The 19,752-nt window shown below is 39.0% G+C and overlaps 2 protein-coding genes and 1 pseudogene across 3 annotated transcripts; 1 reads left to right on the top strand and 2 right to left on the bottom strand.

The window, feature by feature from the left end:
* Positions 1 to 9,306: 9,306 nt before the first annotated feature.
* Positions 9,307 to 14,246, top strand: LOC112179236 (AT-hook motif nuclear-localized protein 10). Of its 2 annotated transcripts, none has more exons than XM_024317590.2 (6): positions 9,307 to 9,460; positions 10,034 to 10,604; positions 11,349 to 11,401; positions 12,314 to 12,445; positions 13,205 to 13,366; positions 13,625 to 14,246. In XM_024317590.2, the coding sequence occupies exons 2-6, from the start codon at positions 10,079 to 10,081 to the stop codon at positions 13,862 to 13,864; spliced, it is 1,113 nt and encodes a 370-aa protein (XP_024173358.1). In that variant the 5' UTR covers positions 9,307 to 9,460; positions 10,034 to 10,078; the 3' UTR covers positions 13,865 to 14,246. The 2 variants fall into 2 exon arrangements, with proteins under 2 accessions (XP_024173358.1, XP_040367921.1); XM_040511987.1 differs by lacking the exon at positions 9,307 to 9,460 and adding an exon at positions 9,729 to 9,753.
* Positions 14,247 to 14,677: 431 nt separating this feature from the next.
* On the bottom strand, positions 14,678 to 16,349 carry LOC112179235 (annotated as a pseudogene).
* A 523-nt stretch (positions 16,350 to 16,872) lies between these two features.
* LOC112180708 (short-chain dehydrogenase/reductase family 42E member 1) lies at positions 16,873 to 19,503 on the bottom strand. The gene is made up of 5 exons (XM_024319268.2): positions 19,176 to 19,503; positions 18,705 to 19,047; positions 18,358 to 18,635; positions 17,957 to 18,153; positions 16,873 to 17,480 (listed from the first exon to the last, which is right to left on the bottom strand). The coding sequence occupies exons 1-5, from the start codon at positions 19,363 to 19,365 to the stop codon at positions 17,046 to 17,048; spliced, it is 1,443 nt and encodes a 480-aa protein (XP_024175036.1). The 5' UTR covers positions 19,366 to 19,503; the 3' UTR covers positions 16,873 to 17,045.
* Positions 19,504 to 19,752: the final 249 nt, after the last annotated feature.

Genomic DNA, 19,752 nt, shown 5'->3' with positions numbered 1-19,752 from the left:
ACTTATTGCAACCCAAGAATAAAAACATCCTCTAGGCGTTCCCTATTGCTCCGATCTCCCTTATGCCTAGGACGTTGTCTGGGCTAAGAGTCATAGCTAGGAATAAGTCTGGAATACGCAGGCTGCAACTTACGCAGCCAACGTTCGTTAAGACGGAGGGGCAGCAATGACAATTCCACTCACTGTTATTAATCTGGGTAAAACTCATAAACCACCGTCCTCGTCGGTGCATCATGGCCCACAATTCAATTTTTTCATCTCCTCCTTCCTCCTTCTCGTCGTTGGTCTATCCACAAATCACAAACCATTTTCTCCAGAGCCACACCACCGTTCGTCTTTCTCCAACGCCACAACAATATTCATGTACTTAGCCACAACAACCATGTACTTTACTGAAAATATTGAGAGTTCATTACAGACATGGGCTCTGTGTGCTGTTCTTTCTTTACATTGTTTTTTTAATCCACTCTTTTGATTTTCTGTCAACAAATTCCTCAAAAACTATTTCAATATTACCGTCCTTTGCCTGTTATGATCAAATTACACGAATGGCTTTCTTGGTGAAAGTCGATTTAATTTAATTAGTTGATAACAAATACTCAGTTGTTACAATACCAATCTCATGCTATTATAATACCAATTCACTTACAGCTCAAGCTTGATCAGGAAACATTATCATACAATTGCAATTGTTGTATTCCCAATGATATACAAACATACAAATTCTCCGTCTCTGATTGAGGCCCAGCATATTCCCGATACAGTCCTTGGTGTCAGCTTCCACAAAAAGTGGTATAATTAGAGGTGATTGGTTGTGATGACCTGGATTTCTATTATTTAATTTTGGTAATTAATAATGGACCAGTTGTAAGAATAATTGTTATTGTGCTTTATTCGTAAGTTGTATGTGAAGTGGAATGGTTTTCGTACGTATAATTATTCGAATTTCACATTTTAGGGGGTCGTGTGATGTTTGACTTTTTATACATTGGGATTCTCAGAAAACTTCCTTCACGAAAGTTATAGAGCGCGTCGATACGAGTTCGTGGACATGTGGTTCGCGTCAATCGGAGTTAGTATGAGGAAGTTATGGCTTTCAGAAAAAGTTTCTATTTTAGTATAAATAGAGAAAATCAGAAAATGAATTCATAATTCCACTTTCCATTTCCCGAAAGCCATTTTCTCTCTCGGTCAACTCCTTCAGAAACAAAACTTTCCGTCTGACCCAACCCGAACCCGGCGACCCGACCTGACTTTTCCAGCTGTTTCTGGCAATCTCTGGCCGTGAAACTTGGCCAGCTGATTCGTCTCCTCTGTATGGTCGTCTCTGTGGCATCCTTTAGCGGCGATATCTAGCATGTACGACGTAGTTGGTGTTTTCGGACCCGACCGAAAAAAGTAGCTCCGGCGATGACACGGCTTCAAGTTTTCTTCTTTGGCTTCATGGGAGTCTTCTGGATTGATCTATGGTGTTTGTTTGGATCGATTTACGTGGAAATCGGTTCAACTCGGATTGAGCAAAAATCCGAAGCTTGTGAGGCAGTTTTCGACCATTTATGCTTGTTTTTTTACTTCGAGCTAGTTATGAAAATTCACAAGCATGCTTAGATGAACAGCTTTGATGTTGGGAGTTTTGTGAAATATTGAGTTTTGGCCTGAGGCGGTGTACCGCCGCCTGTGGTGGAGTTCTGGTGGCTTTCCGGCCATGTAGGGAACTTTTTTGGTATTATATATGTTCTACTCGTTGATACGAGCGTTTGGATATACAATATGCAAAATTTGGAGCTCATATGGATTTGTTATGATTTTTACAGTTTCATACCGGTCGATTTATTCGATCCGTGAGGATTCGAGCTTCCAATCGACTTGTGGGTTGGTCATATCGATCGTGGAAGTATTCCGGAGACTTTGGGAGGTCTCAGATGTGGTTTTGCCTCGATTGGCGTCACTTTGGGGATTTTAGTTCAAAACAGGGGTTTTGAACTTAAATCAAATGTGAATCGTTACTAAGTTGGAACTGTATGTGATTAAGTACTTGACGAAGTATCTTAGACGGTTATTTTGTGGATTGGCTGCTTTGTGCTATATTGAAGACGCAGCAGGAGTTTCGAGGTGAGTAATCTCACAAGGTTCATTTACGAATGGAGTTACCATTATTGTTTTGGGGTTATTATTTAACTACAAACTATAGTTGGTATTAGTAGGCATTCCTGAGAGAATGACTAGTGTGTGTGTGTGTATATATATATATTCTGGTGGATGATGTTTGATGAATAATATGCATGATGGTGTTCATATTATTGTTGAATGTGACTTTTCAGGAAACAATATTGTGGGAAAAGATGTTTTCTATTGTTTGAAAAGTATTGAGCTTGATGTTACACTTTTGAGTCAAGCGTGACTCATTTTAGATGTATTGGTCTTTGTACCAAGGGTCACAGAAGGTGAGCAGGGATTGGGAAAGCCGAAACTAGATGTTTGTAACGTTTCTAGGTCGAGTGTGACCTACTTAATATTTGACTTAAGACCAGACAAGGTCTAAAGATCATATGTCTCAGATGGTGACAGGTTGCAGATGGTGACCTTGATGTTTGATTTTATGACCAGACGGGTTCTGAAGATCATATGTCACAGATGGTGACCTTAATGTTGATTCTAAGACCAGACGGGGTCTAAAAATCACATGTCACAGATGGTGATAGGTTAGAGATGGTGACCTAGGCAGAAAATAGGTAATCACGTTTGTGGCCGGACGAGTGGTTACGATTTCAGTAGAGCTATAGTCTGTCTGCCAATATAGCTTATGGGGGTAATGGTCGAGGTTGCTGGAGACTCATAAGTATGTAGTTTAAAGGAGAGTTCCGAGAGTATTCTTCTTTTATTATCTAGATGAGACTTGAATTGCTTCTTGATGGTTAAGTTAGCAAATAGAACATTGTGACAACGGTGATTTATGTTGTCTTTCGATGGAAAGGTTATGGAGTGTTAGAAGGAATCATGGTTGCATGGTTTCCTTAAGCTGATGTGTGTGAGTTGTTAATTGATATTCATGGGTTACTCATACAAGCTTTCATAAGCTTATCGAGTTTGTTGTGTAGAAACCCAGTGCACCATTCTACGGTGTAGGGGTTAATCCTGCAGGTCAGGGTAATCGTGGCTGAAGCTGAGGTAGCTTGTTGGCAGCTGAACAAGTAGGAAGAAAATTTTGTTGGCTTGCCATTGTTATGACTTCCACTATGTAGTAAGCTCTGAGGAGCATTTATGTTTTATTTTGTGATGACAATTTAATTTGTAAGTTGTGTAATATGTGACTCTGTGGAGCGGGTCAATATTTGAAGTTGTGGGTTCAAGGCATCAATATGTACTTGTTGTAAAGGGAAGATGTCTCCATGTATTTTGTATTGATGGCTGAACGATCACGCATGTATAATTATGAGATTATATATCGATTTTTATTTGTGTTAAAAATCAAGGGTGTGACATTGGTTGTTCTCTTGGAAGTTGAGAGAAAAATTCAAACAAGATATAGTAGTACACTCTTGTAATTAGTTGATGAGAGAGCTGACGGAAGAAATTGCTGATTTCTACCCCAGATATTCTTCGTCTGATGCTAAGGAGCGGTAGTAATTCCTTGGCCGTTTTCCATATCAACCTCCATTCTAGGTCAATTGCATTACCATGCTGTTCTGTTCTGTATGAATAGACCGGGTTGACTACCATGTATAATCATGGACACTAAACTCAGACAAACCCAATGAATGGGTGCGATTACAAGGGAACACTTGAACCCCATGTCGAAAATTGTTCTTGCCAACACCTCAGATCTAACCAAACTTCAAATTCAAACTTTAGAAGTGACTTACCGGCCGAAATTCCGGGATGGGATAACATAGTTCTTCAGATTTCTGCACAATCGCTATCCGAAGATCTTACAGTATCCTCAACGCCTTCATCATCTTCGACTACATGAAGACCTCGTCGGTATATATTTGACCGACCACTTTCCTTCCCTCTCAATGTGCTTTCTGCAATAGGAAACCAGAAACCAAAATGCTGGGTCGATCAATGAGAATATGAGATGAACAAGAGACGTGGAAGGCTGGTGGCTCATCCAATGCGCTTGGCTATTTTGTCGTATTGTCACAATAGACCCATCAATCCCCCTAATTTTTTACCATAACGGCCACCTCTTTCACTCCTAAAGACCGTCCATTTGGAAATTACTAAATGCCCCTACTTTGACTGATTGTGTGGCTCTACTTAAGCCACATATGCCCTTGTCAGTGGCAGTAACTTACAGCCTGCGCATTCCAGCCTCTTCCCATAGTTAGTTGTTGTTTCCATTTGTTAATTTGTTCTTTTTCTTGTTATTGATACCGGCAAGACCCAGCTAGATGATTTCTGCTAGTTAGTAGTTAGAAGACTCTTAGTACCTACATACCTAAAGTGGGGCATTGATTAAAAAAGAATCATTTGATTTAGTTTCTTGCTCCCCCTTAGCAGAGGGAAAGGAGTCTATCTATCTGCCTAGTTTTAGTAGTTCATTTTTTTTATCAGCCGGAAGTAGAACAATGGCAGATTTCAGAATTGAGAGTAACGTAATAGAATGAATGTTGATTTTTTTTTTTTTGAATGCCGATTTTAGAAACATGTGAATTGTTGGAATGCCCAAACATGAAACTCCCAACTTCTTGTTCCCTCCCCACCCGCTTTATCTTTCTCCTTCTCATGGAAAAGTGCATTTCTTGATTCCATTTGTCTTATTGTCACCCTTCTCTCTTGAAGGAGGAGTTCATTTTTGTGAATGACCAGTTTCAAATGTCTTTGTACGTGTCGTAGACAAACCAATTGGTGCTTAGACTGTCGACTCTATCTTAACAAAAGAAGAATCGTTTGTTCCGCTTCTTTTTTCATAAATAGACTCAATCTCCTGAGAAGCAGAGAATCTGACAAGCTCGATCATTCGGTCACACCTCATTCGGTCACACAAAATATGCATAGATAAATGAATCGATCTTTGTGAAAGTGCGATTCTAACTTTCACAATGGGAATGAATAATTTTCACTGGCTTATTTTTGTTCTTTTTTTAATTGAGATTAGATGGGTGTTCAATGTCGTGGCTGCAAGATCGAGTAGAATTCCATTTCTTGTGAGATGCCCAAAGATTCCCATGTCTTTCTTGGTTGGACCAACCCAACCGGCGATTTTTTACAAGTCTCTCTTCTATTTTAGAGCAAGCAGAGGAACTACAAGTGAATCTTAATCATTATGTATAACTAGGGCTGTCACTTGGTTTGGTAATTACCAAACCGACCGAATACCAACCGATGTTTTAGGTTTGGTAAACCGACTTTTTGGTAACCGAGACCGATAAAACCGAAATCGAAAATTACCGAAAAAGTTGGTTTTGTTTTGGTAAATACCGAATCTACCGATTATCTAAATATTAGATTTATATTCTACAGTTTTCAATACACATACATGTATATTAAGAAATAAACATAAATTTTTTTATAATAGTATGAACATTACTACATTAATAGTACATGTATTTTAAGTAATCTAGTCAAAGATGGTTAAATAACCTAGTTTTATTGAAAATTGCTAGAACTTGATGTTATATATACGAAAGAAAGCTATAATTAGTAGATGAATACAACATTTATGACTATAAAATTCAAAAACCTAGTTTTGTTCATTCTAATTTATATTATAAAGAATTAGTTATTCTAAAGTTGGTAATACCGAAAACCGAAATACCAAATTTGGTAGATATAATTAAAAACCGAAAATTTTGGTTGGTAATTGGTAGCTCAGTTTTGAAACCGAAAGTTTTGATTTTAAAGTTGGTAATACCTATAACTGATTCGAACCGACCAAGTGACAGCCCTATGTATAACCAATGCATTTTCAAATATAGTTGGGAGACTATACCTAAGAAATGGGTAAGAAAAAAGGGAAAAATTCACCAACAGTGTCTGGACACTTTGGTGACTTTCACAATGATACATGAACTCTGAATGTTATCAATGTGATACCTGGACTCATTTTTTCATATCAACATCGTACCTACGACCAATTTCCGTCACGGAGCCGTTAAATTTTGCACGTGCAATGCACGTGAGTCACTTAATGAAGACAAAAAGACCGATTTACCCTCAGAAAAAATTCACCAACGGTGTCTGGACACTTAGGGGACATTCAGAATGATACATGAACTTACAAAGTTATCAATGTGATACCTGGACTCATTTTTTCTTATCAACGTCGTACCTACGACCAATTTCCGTCACGGAGTCATTAAATTTTGCACGTGCGATGCACGTGAGTCATTTAATGAAGACAAAAAGATCGATACCCCCTCAGGTGAGGATGGTGTGGAGGCCGAAGTTGTTAATCTTTGCCTGCCTACAATTGCCTCTTATCGAAATTGGGCTAGAGGCCGAAGTTGTTGGCTAGACCGATGAAGTTGCAGGTGAGGATGGTGTGGAGATGGTGTTGCATCTCGGGAACGACGGAGAGGACGGTGGGGTGGGATTGGAGCTGTGATTTGAGAGTGGAGGGCTAGCGGGGTCTGAGTTTCTGATCAATGGTGTATAAAAGGGGGTCGAAGGAGAGAATGAGAGTGGTGGTGGCTAAGTCGGCGGCGGCGGCGGCGGGTATGAACTCGGAGTGAGCGGCGAAGCCTCAGTGCACAATTTCAATTTGCTGTAGGATTTGAAGTGGGGGGAACCAAAAACATCTGCGGTGCATGAAGGTGGATTGAGACACAGCGACGGTGTTTGATCGGCAATCGGTGGTGGGAATCGGACAAGCAAGATGATTTGAATCTTGATGATTCAAATCAGGGGAAGAAGAAACCAAAAAAGAAGAAGAAAAAAGAAAGAAAGAAAGAAGAAGAATAAAGAAAGAAAGAAAAGAAAAAGAAAAAAAAACTTTTGAGGGTACATCGGTCCCTTTTGTCTTCATTAAGTTACCCACGTGCAAAATTTAACGGCTTCGTGAAGAAAATTGGTCGTATGTACGACGTTGATACGAAAAAATGAGTCCATATATCACATTGATAACTTTGTAAGTTCAGGTATCATTCTGAAAGTCCCCTAAGTGTCCAGACACCGTTGGTGAATTTTTCCCTAAAACAAAATGAGGGCAAAATGTATTTTTTGCCCTCATTTTTGGGCTCACGTGAGTCACACGTGCTCACAGTTGACGGAGACGTGACGGAAGTTCGCCAGAGGTATGACGATAATACGAAAAGTAAAGTCTAGGTATCACATTGATAACATTCAGAGTTCAGGTATCATTGTGAAAGTCATCAAATTGTCCAGACACCGTTGGTGAATTTTTCCCAAGAAAAAAATGGAAAGATTGGAACATGGGAATAGATCTTGATACCAAAACAGACTACCCATTTCAATTATTGTACAAGGGTTCAAGTTTCAATCAATATTTGTGGAGTTGATTATCCTTCTCGAAAACGATGATTTGAAGCTTTTATTCACTCTTTTTTTTTTTTTTAATATAAATTAAATTGTTCTATTAATGTACCTAATTAAACTACTGCCTTGAGGATCTTGCTATTATTGACTCAGCCTCCACTTGCATTTCTCAACATCAATCTCTCGCTTGTTTGATTCAGTATTAGAGCCCAGCAACCAAACAATGTCCGCATCATCCATTTGATGAAGATCGTTGTGATTGTCCTCCGACATCTTGCTTCTCACTTATTAGACTAGTAGGGCTCACACCCTATGTGTGTGTGAGATATGAAATAGTGAGAATTTTTTTTCAATAGGAGAGTAGTGAGAAGTTTCTGTAGAGAAAATTCTGCCAACAATATATATTCTCAATCGGAGTCAAAGAACCTCACAAACTTGCTGACGAACCAAGCCAAATTGAAAGAGAAAGGGGGTTACCTGCAAAAGACACTCCGACGTTCAATTAAGTGTTTTTTCAAATTGTTTCTCTAGTCTAGTAAGGGTTGTGATGATCGTCCTTCTTCCATGCCTCTGCATGGTATTTATACTTACTACTATATTGTGTATAGTGGTCCCTATGTTTCAAGAAGGAAAGGGACGACATTCTTCCACCACGCACAGGTCCAGGTTCTCAATCTCCATCATCTATTTCTTTGGCACGACATGCACACTCCTTTCACGTCTAAGTTGATTTTAGCACGTGCGTGATAGCCATTGAGCTAGGTTGGTGTATGCGCGTAGAGACATATTAGCATTCAAGGTTCTATAATCAGTATTCTAGATATACATCGAAATTTCATAAAATGAATTATTCAATAATCGCATGCCAGCTCGGGTTTCTGGAACAGTAACTTAGGTTCCTTAGATTATAGATTGGTCCTACGAACTCAAATTTTAACGTGCTTAATTAATGTCTGCGGACTCGATTTAACTTGCTTTACATCTTTCATTAAGGAAGTTTAAAAAAAAAAAAAAATCAAAGAAAAAGTCAACTTTAGAGCCTCCTAAATGTCAAAATGAAGCTAAAAAATAAAGACTTTTATTTATTTACCTTTCAAATAACTAGTAAACAGGTAAGTCTATGTATGTAGCATAAAAGCAATCCGAAGGCCAAACTGAGCTAAAAAGGCCACAATGCAATTCAGGACAATTTCGTGCGGCAGTAAAATTTTCCTAACCTCAAGCAGGTGTCGTTGTTATCAAAATAAACCTTCAATTATTAGGATTTTTTGTTTTGTTTTGTTTTGTTTGTTTTTTTCAGAGAAGAGAATAAAAACAGGAACTCTAAAGAAAGATCATGAGGTGTGAAAGGATGTTGGTTGCATTGGATGCCGAGGCAAGCGTGATTTCAAATATTTTGACTGTAGCGGTAGTTATCAAGTCGACTTAAGCGCAACATGGAAGCTTATTATGAACCAACTACGCAACTGCCCCTGCCCAAACCCCCGGATTAGCTAAACCACCATCATTTGAAAATTTAAAAAAGCATATTTTATCCATAAATACAGTCTAATTAGACTTGTAATTGCAGATTAGAACCGGAAAGCGCCAACCACAAAATTCTCAAAAAAAAAGTTATCCAAGAGCAGCAAAATCGAATATACTGGAGCCACGTGGACATCTTATTATTATTATTAAATCATAAAGGCGAGTAATATTTAGGCCACAATCGAGTGGCGTGGGCCCAAAGCAAAAGCTGGAGAGAGTAAATGCAATTAAATATTATTAATTTAATTTCTTTTGGGGAAAAACAAAAAATTTGCAAACTAGGGCTCTATGTCTTTTACCAAAGCCCCCCTTTCCCCGTAGAGGAAAAGGCACGGTATAAAAAGAAAAAGAAATAATTAAAGAAATTTAAATTTAAATTATATTTCAGATTTCTCGGGTTTCAGAGAAAAAAAAAAGGGGCTTCGGAGCTCCTCTGCGTTTTCGTTCCGGAACCCTAGAATTTCCGTGTCGCCGTAATTTTTCTGAATTATTGGTAAGCTTGTCGTATTTTTGTCGCTATTTTCCGATTTTTCTTAATTTTCACTGTTTTTATTTTTTTCTTTTATGATTCTTTTACTGCGGATTTCCGGAAAACAAAATTAGATTTTTTTTTTTTTTCCGAAAATAAACTGTTCGTCGGTGTGAAATGCTAATTTTGGTTTAGTTTAAGCTTTAATATTTAAATGCTGGAGCTCGATCTGTGCTGAAATTTGCAAATTTAGACTGTAATGTCTGCGTTTAGGGTTTATTTTTGGTTGGGGCTGGATGAGTACAATTTGAGTGAAAGTACGTTGTTAGGTTAGGGTTTGAGATTCTTTTGCAGAATGAGCTTAGCTGGAGTTTCTAGCATCATCTTCTTTTTCATGTTTTACCAGTGGTTAATAATCAATACCAATTTTTTTTTTTAATTTTATTTTATGAATAAGAATTTTGTGTTTGAAAATAATTATGAAATATGTATTTTTTATTTTTATGAATTTGTTACTGGATTATGGTTATGTAAATTGTCTAGATCTGAAAGGCGGCAAAGTTAGCGTGTTAAATCTTGGTTTGAATTGTGTTTTAGGGATTGGTTTTGTGGAAATTTGAGTAGTTGAAGAGAGAGAGAGAGATGTCAGGATCTGAGACGGGAGTGATGACCAGTAGAGAGCCGTTTCTGCAGGCTAGTCCTCTACAGTCACTGACTCAGTCACAGTCACAGAGCATGCGCTTGGACTACACTTCTGGCACTAATGCTATCTATAAGCCCGTCACCGCCGCCACCTCACCGCCGCCTTACCAGTCCACTGCTGGAGCTGCTGCTGCTGCTCCGGGGGACAGTTCAACTGGTGTAGGTGCTGTTATGTCATCTGGGCAGCTTAACATGAACATGGGTGGTGAGCCAATGAAGAGGAAGAGAGGGAGGCCGAGGAAGTATGGGCCAGATGGGACAATGTCATTGGCTCTGTCACCTTCAGCACAGTCTGCTGCTGTCCCTGTTAACCAGTCCAGTGGAGGCTTTTCTCCTCCTCCTCCGCCACCGCCTCCTGCTGCTGCTGCTTCTGGAGGCGCTGCCTCGCCCACTACTTCCACCAAGAAAGCCAGAGGCAGGCCGCCTGGTTCTACGAATACAAAGAAGCAGCAATTGGAAGCTTTGGGTAATTGGCTTTTCTTTGAATCATTTGAATCTTATTGCGTCTGCTTTAAATTTCAGTATGTGGGAGGAGTTTTCATTTTTAATTCTGGGTTCCTGTTTTTCTGTATTTAATTACAGATATTTGAATGTTTGAGCTGTTGGGTTTTAAGGTCAACAATGCTTTGACTTGAGCACTATTCTGAGTTTTTATTTTCATTTTATATTTTTATGATTATCTGGGACTCTCTTCCAGAAAATGAAATGGTGGTCGTCATATGTTTATTAAGAGGGGGGTATATTCTATTTATTAACAGACTATGAAATAGAAAAAGCTTATAAGGTTATGCTGCAGCCTGGGATCCATTATTCCATTCCATGCCTTTAGATTCTTATGTTGAACTTACATTTATACCCTTGATATATGTATTATAATTCAATTCTGTAGGCTTATGAAATGATCTTGAACTCTGATATTCATGCATGTATGATGTGTTTTAATGGTAATGAGGTTTGGCATCAGTTACAACCTATGATCTACTTCAAAATGAACTCAATTGGTTGAACTTGTTTATGTGCTGTCTATTTTTCAGCAGAACTCTTTTGATCAGATTTATTTAATACATATCTGTTCGAATTTGATTTTTTTTTTTTTCGTCAAAGTTTTTATTTGATCGGTGTCTATACTGATTACTGAACCAAGGAGAATTCCATGTGTTAACAGGGTATGTGAATCCTATTTGATTGTTATTTGCTTTCCTGTTTGCAGGATCTGCAGGCATGGGATTTACACCACATGTCATCACTGTTAAAGCTGGAGAGGTTTCTTCTTGCCCTTTTGTTTTCTTATTTTCCTGCTCGTTTTTGTTCAACATTCCTGCATTCTTAGTTCTGAATAATTTATTGAGCCAGAATTTATTGTTTGGACTGGTAGCTGGAAATGTATTTTTTTATTACACTTCAAATATTCTATCATGTATATTAGCAGTTAATTATCCTTGGTGTTTGACCCCTTCCAAGTTGAGAACTCATTCATTTGAAATTTGTATTATCAAATGCGTGTTCTCCAGCTAAGGAACCTGCATGTGTGGCTAATTCATGTTTTGAATCTTGCATGATTCCTGTAAAAGATTTTATTTGATAGCACAACAATATATCTTTGCATGCATGTTAAACTGTTAGTTGTCCTTGGTATTTTCTTATTATGCCTCTGCTGATGACTTTCATATTAAGAACACTTAATTTGAATGATTAAATGCATAATCTCCAATTACAGTAAGGTTCCTTTTCTGCATGCAGTTTTCATTGGCTTGTCATCTAACGAAATTAATCTCATTAGTTTCCATGTGCATTTGCAAGTATAATATGAATGAATTTGGTATTGGCAATGGTTGTTTTCGATTACAGGCTATTGGCAATGTTAAGTTCAAATAATTTTGGGGTTCTGGAAGTGGTATAATTTAGGACTAAAGAGCACATAATCTATAATTTAATTATTGGGCCAGTGGAGTATTGCAGTTTCCTTCATAATTATCTCGATCTGAGTATTTTAGATCTTAAGACTTCAAAGAAATAAACCTTCAAAAGTGGGTTGCAGTCATCATTTATATGTTAGCTGCATGTTTGGATTGAATGTCCTTATCATTTTCTATGCCTACTTAAACCTTTTTGCTTTTATCCTCATCACATTCTAGATGATTATGATATTTACATTTTTATGTGTTTATTTCTCAGGATGTATCTTCAAAAATTATGTCGTTCTCTCAGAATGGTCCTAGGGCTGTTTGTATCTTGTCAGCAAATGGGGCGATATCAAATGTGACTCTTCGCCAAGCAGCCACATCTGGTGGAACTGTTACATATGAGGTCTGTGGGATTGCTAAGTAATGGTTGATGACCTTGTTACTTTATACATATTGACTATTTCATACACTTTCATTGAAAGTGAGTTAGGCATCAATAGTTTGTCCTTGTGGAATGTTGACCGGAAATAAACTTGCTCTAAATATTTTCAGGAACAGTTAGTAATGTTTCATTTGCAAAGGTTATTGTTTCTGTCAATTCTTTTTTTCTATCAGGCAATTTATGGTGTTGGGAAAGGTTAATGTTGACAGGGTAATGTTTAACATGAAGTTTCAATTCTGTCACAAACATCTAAGGAAATAACATATTGAATTTCTAGTCTGGGGGAGTGTAGGTTACAAGTAGGTTTGCTCCTAGTTGCAGTACTGACGTCTGCCGTACTAAATGCTGCTTAGTATTATAGAAGAAGACCTTGTGATATTAAGTGATAAAGAATTTGTTTTACAGTTATGGCATACAGAGTTGTGCAAGGGCGTAGTTCTGTAGATTTCTCATACTCGTGGCATTATCTTACCTTGATTCTATTGATATGTTGTAGGTCTTCTTATAACCTTCCAGTTAGTTGTTGTTACAAATATGATTTGTTTCTTTCTTAATATTGCCACTCTTTGTTCTTTAAATTCTCCCCGTGTTCACATAAAAAATTGTCATACTCAATCCATTGGCAGTTACTGTTGAGGGTCAGCTTCATATTATGTATATTTTGTACTTGTGAAGTGTGCTCTTCTGATTCCTCATTCTATTATCAAATTTCACATGCAGGGGCGGTTTGAAATTCTATCACTTTCTGGCTCATTTCTTCTATCTGAAATTGATGGCCAGCGCAGCAGAACTGGAGGATTAAGTGTCTCACTGTCTAGCTCAGATGGTCGAGTTTTGGGTGGTTGTGTGGCAGGTCTCCTAACAGCTGCCTGTCCTGTTCAGGTATGGATAATTTGTTTGTTTTAAGCTTTTCCCAAACAATTAATTTCTGTGTGTGTATGTACGTTCTGTGTTTTAGACTTGTATTGTGGAGAACGTTAGCTAAAAGAAATGAAGATACTTGTTGGAATATATTCTTAATAGGGTTTGTAAACTTTGATTTTGAACACTGTACATGAATAAGCCATAAACTTCATACAGCTTATACATATACTTAGATCTAATGGACACCGTGATTCTGGGATTCCAAATCCATTGCAGGTAGTTGTTGGGAGCTTTGCTGCAGATGGTCGAAAAGAACCAAAGACGGAAATGAAAAAAGATCCTTCATCTGCAGGACCACGGCTTGCAGCAGCTAGCGGGCCAAACGGGGTCAGTAGTCCACCGTCACATGGAACTCTCAGTGAATCCTCAGGTGGGCAGGGAAGTCCACTTAACCAGAGTACAGGAGCCGGCAATAACAATAACCCACAAGGCATGTCAAGCATGTCCTGGAAGTGATCAATCTTTCGTAACCTCCAGCCAGCTTCCGCCCGTTCACTAATTTGTGTAGTCATGATCAGCAGTGTTGTGTTTCGTAGTCATCATGAATCTTCAGGACGCCAGTTGTAGTTTCAGCATTATGTAATCTTAGTACAATAAAGACTCTAGAATACTTTACAGCTTGACCATTTAGGATATGGCCAGCTGAAAGTGTCAACCAGGTAATTTGAGGTGTTTGTGCGATAGAGGATTAGATTAAGGTTTGTGGATCTAGAAATTGGTAGGACTAGGATGAGTTGGTGATCTAGTTCATGTTGGCTTATTGTAATCGTAGTAGAGCTGTAGCTTGATGCACTGTTCTCTAATGATAAAATCGTAATCGGTGTCTTTCAAAAATATATATTTTTCCTTTGGTTTTGTGTAATTGCAAGCTTAGTGCATTCTCGACTTGTTTCATGGACATGAAAAACCAAGGGTCTATTTTAGTGTAGTTTTGATCTTAAAAGTTAAAACTGGTCTGGTTTTAACTTTTAGCTGGAGTGTACTAGAGTGGATTGCAAAGGGTCCTTGGTGTCCTGTCATGGTGAGCGACCAATTGTCTGCCTCGATGATAATCGAACAGTTTCAACCTTTCGAATCTTAACCCCTTGATGATATTCGAACAATTTCAATCTTTCAGATTTCAGAACATAGAGAATCACATTCCTTCAATTTTTTTATTTGGAACCATAAGGTATCTTTTCGATCTGTAGTTTGACAGGACCTTTGTAAGTCGATATCCCATCATACCACACATACATAAACTAGGTAACCACGCATACATGATGAGCCCTACTTCCAGGCCTTCTTCGACAGAAGACGCAGCGAGAAAATCCCAAGAGCTAAGGTCTAGCTGTCAAAACCATCCTCTCGAGTTATCAGGGTCAACTCTCTTGGCCAAGTATCATGCTTAAACAGCCTCTAAAACATGAGCTGCAGCAGCTACAAGGAAAACCACCTTCACTATCGGCAGTGAACGGAAAAGGAAGAGGATAATAGCTCTGAAGAATGGTACAGGTCCATTCTCTGGAAGGTAGGCAGCACAGAACAGTATAGTCATGTCCATCACACAATATCCACATATATTAATGTAGGACCATCCAGAGTCCTTTCCTCTCCTGCCAGTATGAGATTGTAGTAGCCATGCCCTCTTGAGGAGACACTACTGGGACATAGCAAAACTGCTCCTTAGCTTTAAAAAAATGAAGGGGGGATAGATAAACCTTGTATACTTCAGCAGGAAGGAGCAATGGTTGATGAATCCACCATTGGTTCAACCATGGATATAAGATTGTGCAGACTGCCGAAATAATCCTTCCTAAACGACAAGCCTGTGGTACAGAAAAAGAAGCCTTTGATAGGTTATAATCCAAGCTTCTGAGCAGCGGACGGATGAACTCAAAAGGTGTTCACTGGAAACCCTGTAAGAAAGTTGTTTTTCACTCACATTTCAGATATTTCCATTGATGTGTAAGCACTAAGCAGGAGGTTGTAGATCAGATAGATGTCTGAAAACTATAGTGTTTTGAACTTAGCTAATGACAAAGTATGTGTATAGAATGTAAACTGCTGGTCTGCTGCATTGTTACCTTCTGATACGAAATAAGGCTGGCCAACAGCAATGAGGTGTCTCTCTTTATGTTTTCCAGGAATGATATGAAAAAGTCCCATGCTCGCCAATAGTAGTGCAAGCACCGGTTATCCACATAAATCCAGTCTATTTTCACATTTGCTTCATTGCTTGTGAATATGCAAAAGTCCCATGCTCGCCAATATCAACAAATTAAGACTTTGAATGCTCACTTAAATTTAAAGAGCTTACTTCAAGGGACGAGCATTGTACTTGAGAACCAACTGCTCTGCAATTGATTTACTTCGGCCACATGGATCCTCATGTTCATCAATAGGGAAATAGCCTAAGGCCTCATTCCCACTCACAATCTCCTTTTTCCCCCAAATAAAACACTGTATGCGCTCAAAAAAACAAGCCTATCGATACCCAAAATCGAGACAAGCATCCAATACATTACAAGTTCCATTAATATTAAAGTCATTGACAGGAGAAGATTGCAGCATTTCCTTTCCTGACATTCATATGAGGCGAGGTGGAACACACAATCTGCCCCTTAGAGCCTTTTCAACTTTCGTTATGTTAGCAACAACCTCTAGGATTGATTATGACAATTCATATAGTTAAGTGATTTAATTTGTAAAAGCTAGCCCTAGCTCATGAGTAAGTGAATAGAAGATCGAACGTTAAACTGTTAAAGGCATTAATGTAGTGGACGCCTAGTTTGCGGAGATAGTCAAACCAAGGAGAAGTGGTTCGGAGGTCAAAGGCTCGAACTTGACTAGATCCTCTCCGGAGAAGGTCCTAGCAGAGTGCCAAGCGGACGAAGCCCAACCCGCCGGTCACTACGGAAATGTTGCCGTCGATGCCTTCGTCTTCATTCAATAAGTGCATGTTTTCTTTGTGTTGTGTTTACTTGGAACCAAAGTTACAAGACTCGAAAGTGTGAGAGTGATAATAAGAAGGGTGGCATGGCATCACATCAAACTTGCCTGATCTTCTGGATTGCCCAAACAGGCATGACATCATGTATCTGCGTTTAAATTTCGTCGTTATATTGTAACGAACAAGAAAATCTCCTTTTGGAGGGGAAAAATCTCCTTTCAAAATAGAGCAAGTAGCGGGGACACAGCTTGTCGTTAAGGCCGCTTCATCACTTTCAAATGAAAGACTTGTACTTCTGCTGAGAAATCGGAGGTCAGGAACTGAAAACTATAGTCCGATTCAATCTTAAGTCCTGATCATTATTTCATTACCAAGCACTTAAGTCAATATATCCTCTTTTACAGGAACTGTACCAAGTGTACGAAAATGGATTGCAAAGTGTATTAAAAAATCTAAAATGGATTGCAAAGGGTCCTTACAGCGAGCAGCCATTCGTCTAACCGTTTAGTGATCAAATGCATTTGTTTCAATCTCTCGAAACTGTGAGAATCAACTTCTTATTTGAACCATAAAGTATTTTCTATCTGTGGAGTCACAAAGGAATCTTTAACACAATTTTCTATCATACCACATACAAATTAAACTAGCTTACAAGTGCAAGTGCACTATAGGGACCTAGGCATACATTATTAAGGAGCTCATGCGTTACTTCTTTGCTTTCTTCAACAAAAGACGTAGTGAAAACACCCCGAGAGCAAAGGTCTGCCAGAACCATCCTCTTGCGTTAGCAGGATCGACCCGTTTTGCCAGTTTCCACGCATACACAGCCTCTCCAACATGCAATGCTGTGGCTAGAAGGAATACCATCCGCACTATCCACATTGACCGGAAAAAGAAGAGGCTAACAGCTCTAAAGAGTGGTACAGGTCCGATGTCTGGCAAATAAGCAGCACAAAATACTGTACCCATGCCAATCACACAAAATAACCATGCGTATATTGTAGGCCCGTCCAGGGTTTTCCTTTTCCTCTCCTGCCAGTATGAGATTGTAGTAGCCATGCCCTCCCGAGGAGTCACCACTGGGGCATAGCCAAGCTCTTCCTTGGCTTTAAGATAAGAGAAGTAATGTGTAACACCAACCTGTAAGTTATATCACAAAGTAGCATATTAATGTTCAGAATAGACTTGCATTAATATAGCTAAGGTACTACTGTGTTTAGTAGGATAGAGTTCCACAGTATATATACATAATATATACATATAGACATTATAAAATATATATAATTAAAACAGCAAATTGATGGATGGTTTCCACAGCAGATTAAAGTCACGTAGTCAAACCACATGCCAAGAGAAGTTGTGAATGAAATAGAAGATCTTTGCCCCACCAATGTTCATGGGATTCAACCTCAATAACAACAAGGAATAAGGTATCAAACAAGTAACTATGATCTACTGCATTGGATACATTTCTATTCACACTCGATTGCACACATTTCTGTTTTAATTGAAAGGAGAAAAAAATGGTGGAAGAAGATAGAACTGCCCGATGCAACAAAACCAAGAATATTGAGCCAAAAACAAAAATTTAGAAGAGGAGATGGGTACAAGCAAACCTTGTATACTTCAGCAGGAAGGATAAGCGGCTGAGGAATCCACCATCGGTCCAACCATGGATATAATATTGTATAGACTGCCCAAAAAATCCTTCCTAAACGAAGAGCTTGAGGTACAGACAATGAAGCCTTTGGTAGATCATAATCCAAGCTTCTGAGCAGTGGTCGGATGAACTCAAAGGTGTTGACCGGAGACCCTGCAAGAAAGGTTGGGGATTTCACCATTTACATTTCAGATATTTCTATTGATGTTTCAGCAGTAGGCAGGAGGTTGTAGATCAATAATAGTTCTGAAACTCTAAAAGTTCAGAACTTAGCAAATAACAAACTTACCTAATTCCAGTTAACAATATGAAAACGTAAAGATACTGAAGTAGAAGATGTAAGTATTGCATTGTTACCGTCCGATACAAAATATGGTTGGCCAGCAGCTATGGGTTGTCTTTCTTTCTCTCTCCCAGGAATGTCATGCAAAAGGCCCATGCTCGCCAATATGAGAGCAAGTACTAGGTTATCCACATAAATCCAGTCTGTTTTCACATTTGCTTCGCCAATTTTGAATGGAATTAAGCCTAACTTTGCTAGGGACACAATCCTCGGAAGGTGCCTTTCTTCACCAGGTCCATAGATAGCAGCTGGACGAATCGCACAGGTATACAGACACTTCCCATTCTTCGTCCTACAAAGCTCAATAATTAGTACCAATTGATCGACACCGCTGAAACCTCACTAAATCAAAAGTACTAACCTGAAAGGACGAGCATTGTACTTAAGAACCAACTGCTCAGCAATGGATTTACTTCTGCCGTATGGATCCTCATGACTATCAATAGGAAAATAGCTTAGGGCCTCATTCCCACTCACAATCTCCTTTCCCCCAAACACAACATTGTATGTGCTCACATACACAAGCCTTTCGACCCCGAAATCGAGACACGCATCCAATATATGACAAGTTCCATTGATATTAACATCATCAACACGCCCGAATTGCAGCATTTCCTTTCCCGACATTCCGTACGAGGCTAGGTGGAACACACAATCTGCCCCCCGCAGAGCCTTCTCCACATCCTTTTTGTTAACAACATCCCCTGATCATCATGACAACTCTCTATTCTTTAATATTGACAATTTCAACAAATACCCAAATCCCCAAACTTGAAAAACATGAATTTGAAGTAAAGGGTAACGAATTAAATGAGTGAGTTGGGATTGGAACCTTGGATGCAGTTGACCCCTTGGTTGAGGAGATGGGCGGACCAAGAGGAGGAGGTTCGGCGGTCAAAGGCTCGGACTTGACGGGCTCCTCGTCGGATGAGCTCCAAGCAGAGTGCGGAGCCCACGAAGCCCAAACCGCCGGTCACGACGAAAGTGCTGCCATCGATGCCTTCATTTTCGCTCAGGTGCATGATTTCCTTTTTGGGTTGTGTTTACTTGAATCAGACTTGCAAGACTCAGAACTCAAGTGTGAGGGTGCTGCTATAAGGGAGATGGCATCACACTCCAAATTCCACAACTGATTCAGAGAAATGCGCTTCGGATTGGCCCAAAGTGGTCACACTAATAAGTAGTAAATTGAGGAACTAGAGTGGGCGATGTGGTTGGTGCCGTTGATCTTCATTAAAAAACGCGCGCGCGCACACACAAATAATATTAATAGGAGTGGTTCCCGTTAGACTTCCGAATTTGATATTTGGACCTCAATATTTTTATAATTATCAGTAGATTTTGTCAACTTATATGAAAAAATAAATAAGGACAAAGTGAAGCAAAAAAAAATACTCTTCTTATCTCCC

Source organism: Rosa chinensis, chromosome 7, assembly GCF_002994745.2.
Source record: "Rosa chinensis cultivar Old Blush chromosome 7, RchiOBHm-V2, whole genome shotgun sequence".
In the NCBI taxonomy this organism is placed as follows: Eukaryota; Viridiplantae; Streptophyta; class Magnoliopsida; order Rosales; family Rosaceae; genus Rosa; species Rosa chinensis.
The sequence above is the reverse complement of the archived record's forward strand: the minus strand, read 5'-3'. Positions and strand labels throughout refer to the sequence as shown.

Coding starts and splice junctions, on each gene's coding strand:
- LOC112180708 (XM_024319268.2), bottom strand. CDS start 19,365: ATGCACCTGAGCGAAAATGAAGGCATCGATGGCAGCACTTTCGTCGTG. Junction 19,048..19,175: donor AGGGGTCAACTGCATCCAAG/GTTCCAATCCCA, acceptor CATGATGATCAG/GGGATGTTGTTAACAAAAAG. Junction 17,481..17,956: donor TTCCTGCTGAAGTATACAAG/GTTTGCTTGTAC, acceptor TATAACTTACAG/GTTGGTGTTACACATTACTT.
- LOC112179236 (XM_024317590.2), top strand. CDS start 10,079: ATGTCAGGATCTGAGACGGGAGTGATGACCAGTAGAGAGCCGTTTCTG. Junction 11,402..12,313: donor TCACTGTTAAAGCTGGAGAG/GTTTCTTCTTGC, acceptor TTTATTTCTCAG/GATGTATCTTCAAAAATTAT. Junction 12,446..13,204: donor GTGGAACTGTTACATATGAG/GTCTGTGGGATT, acceptor TTTCACATGCAG/GGGCGGTTTGAAATTCTATC.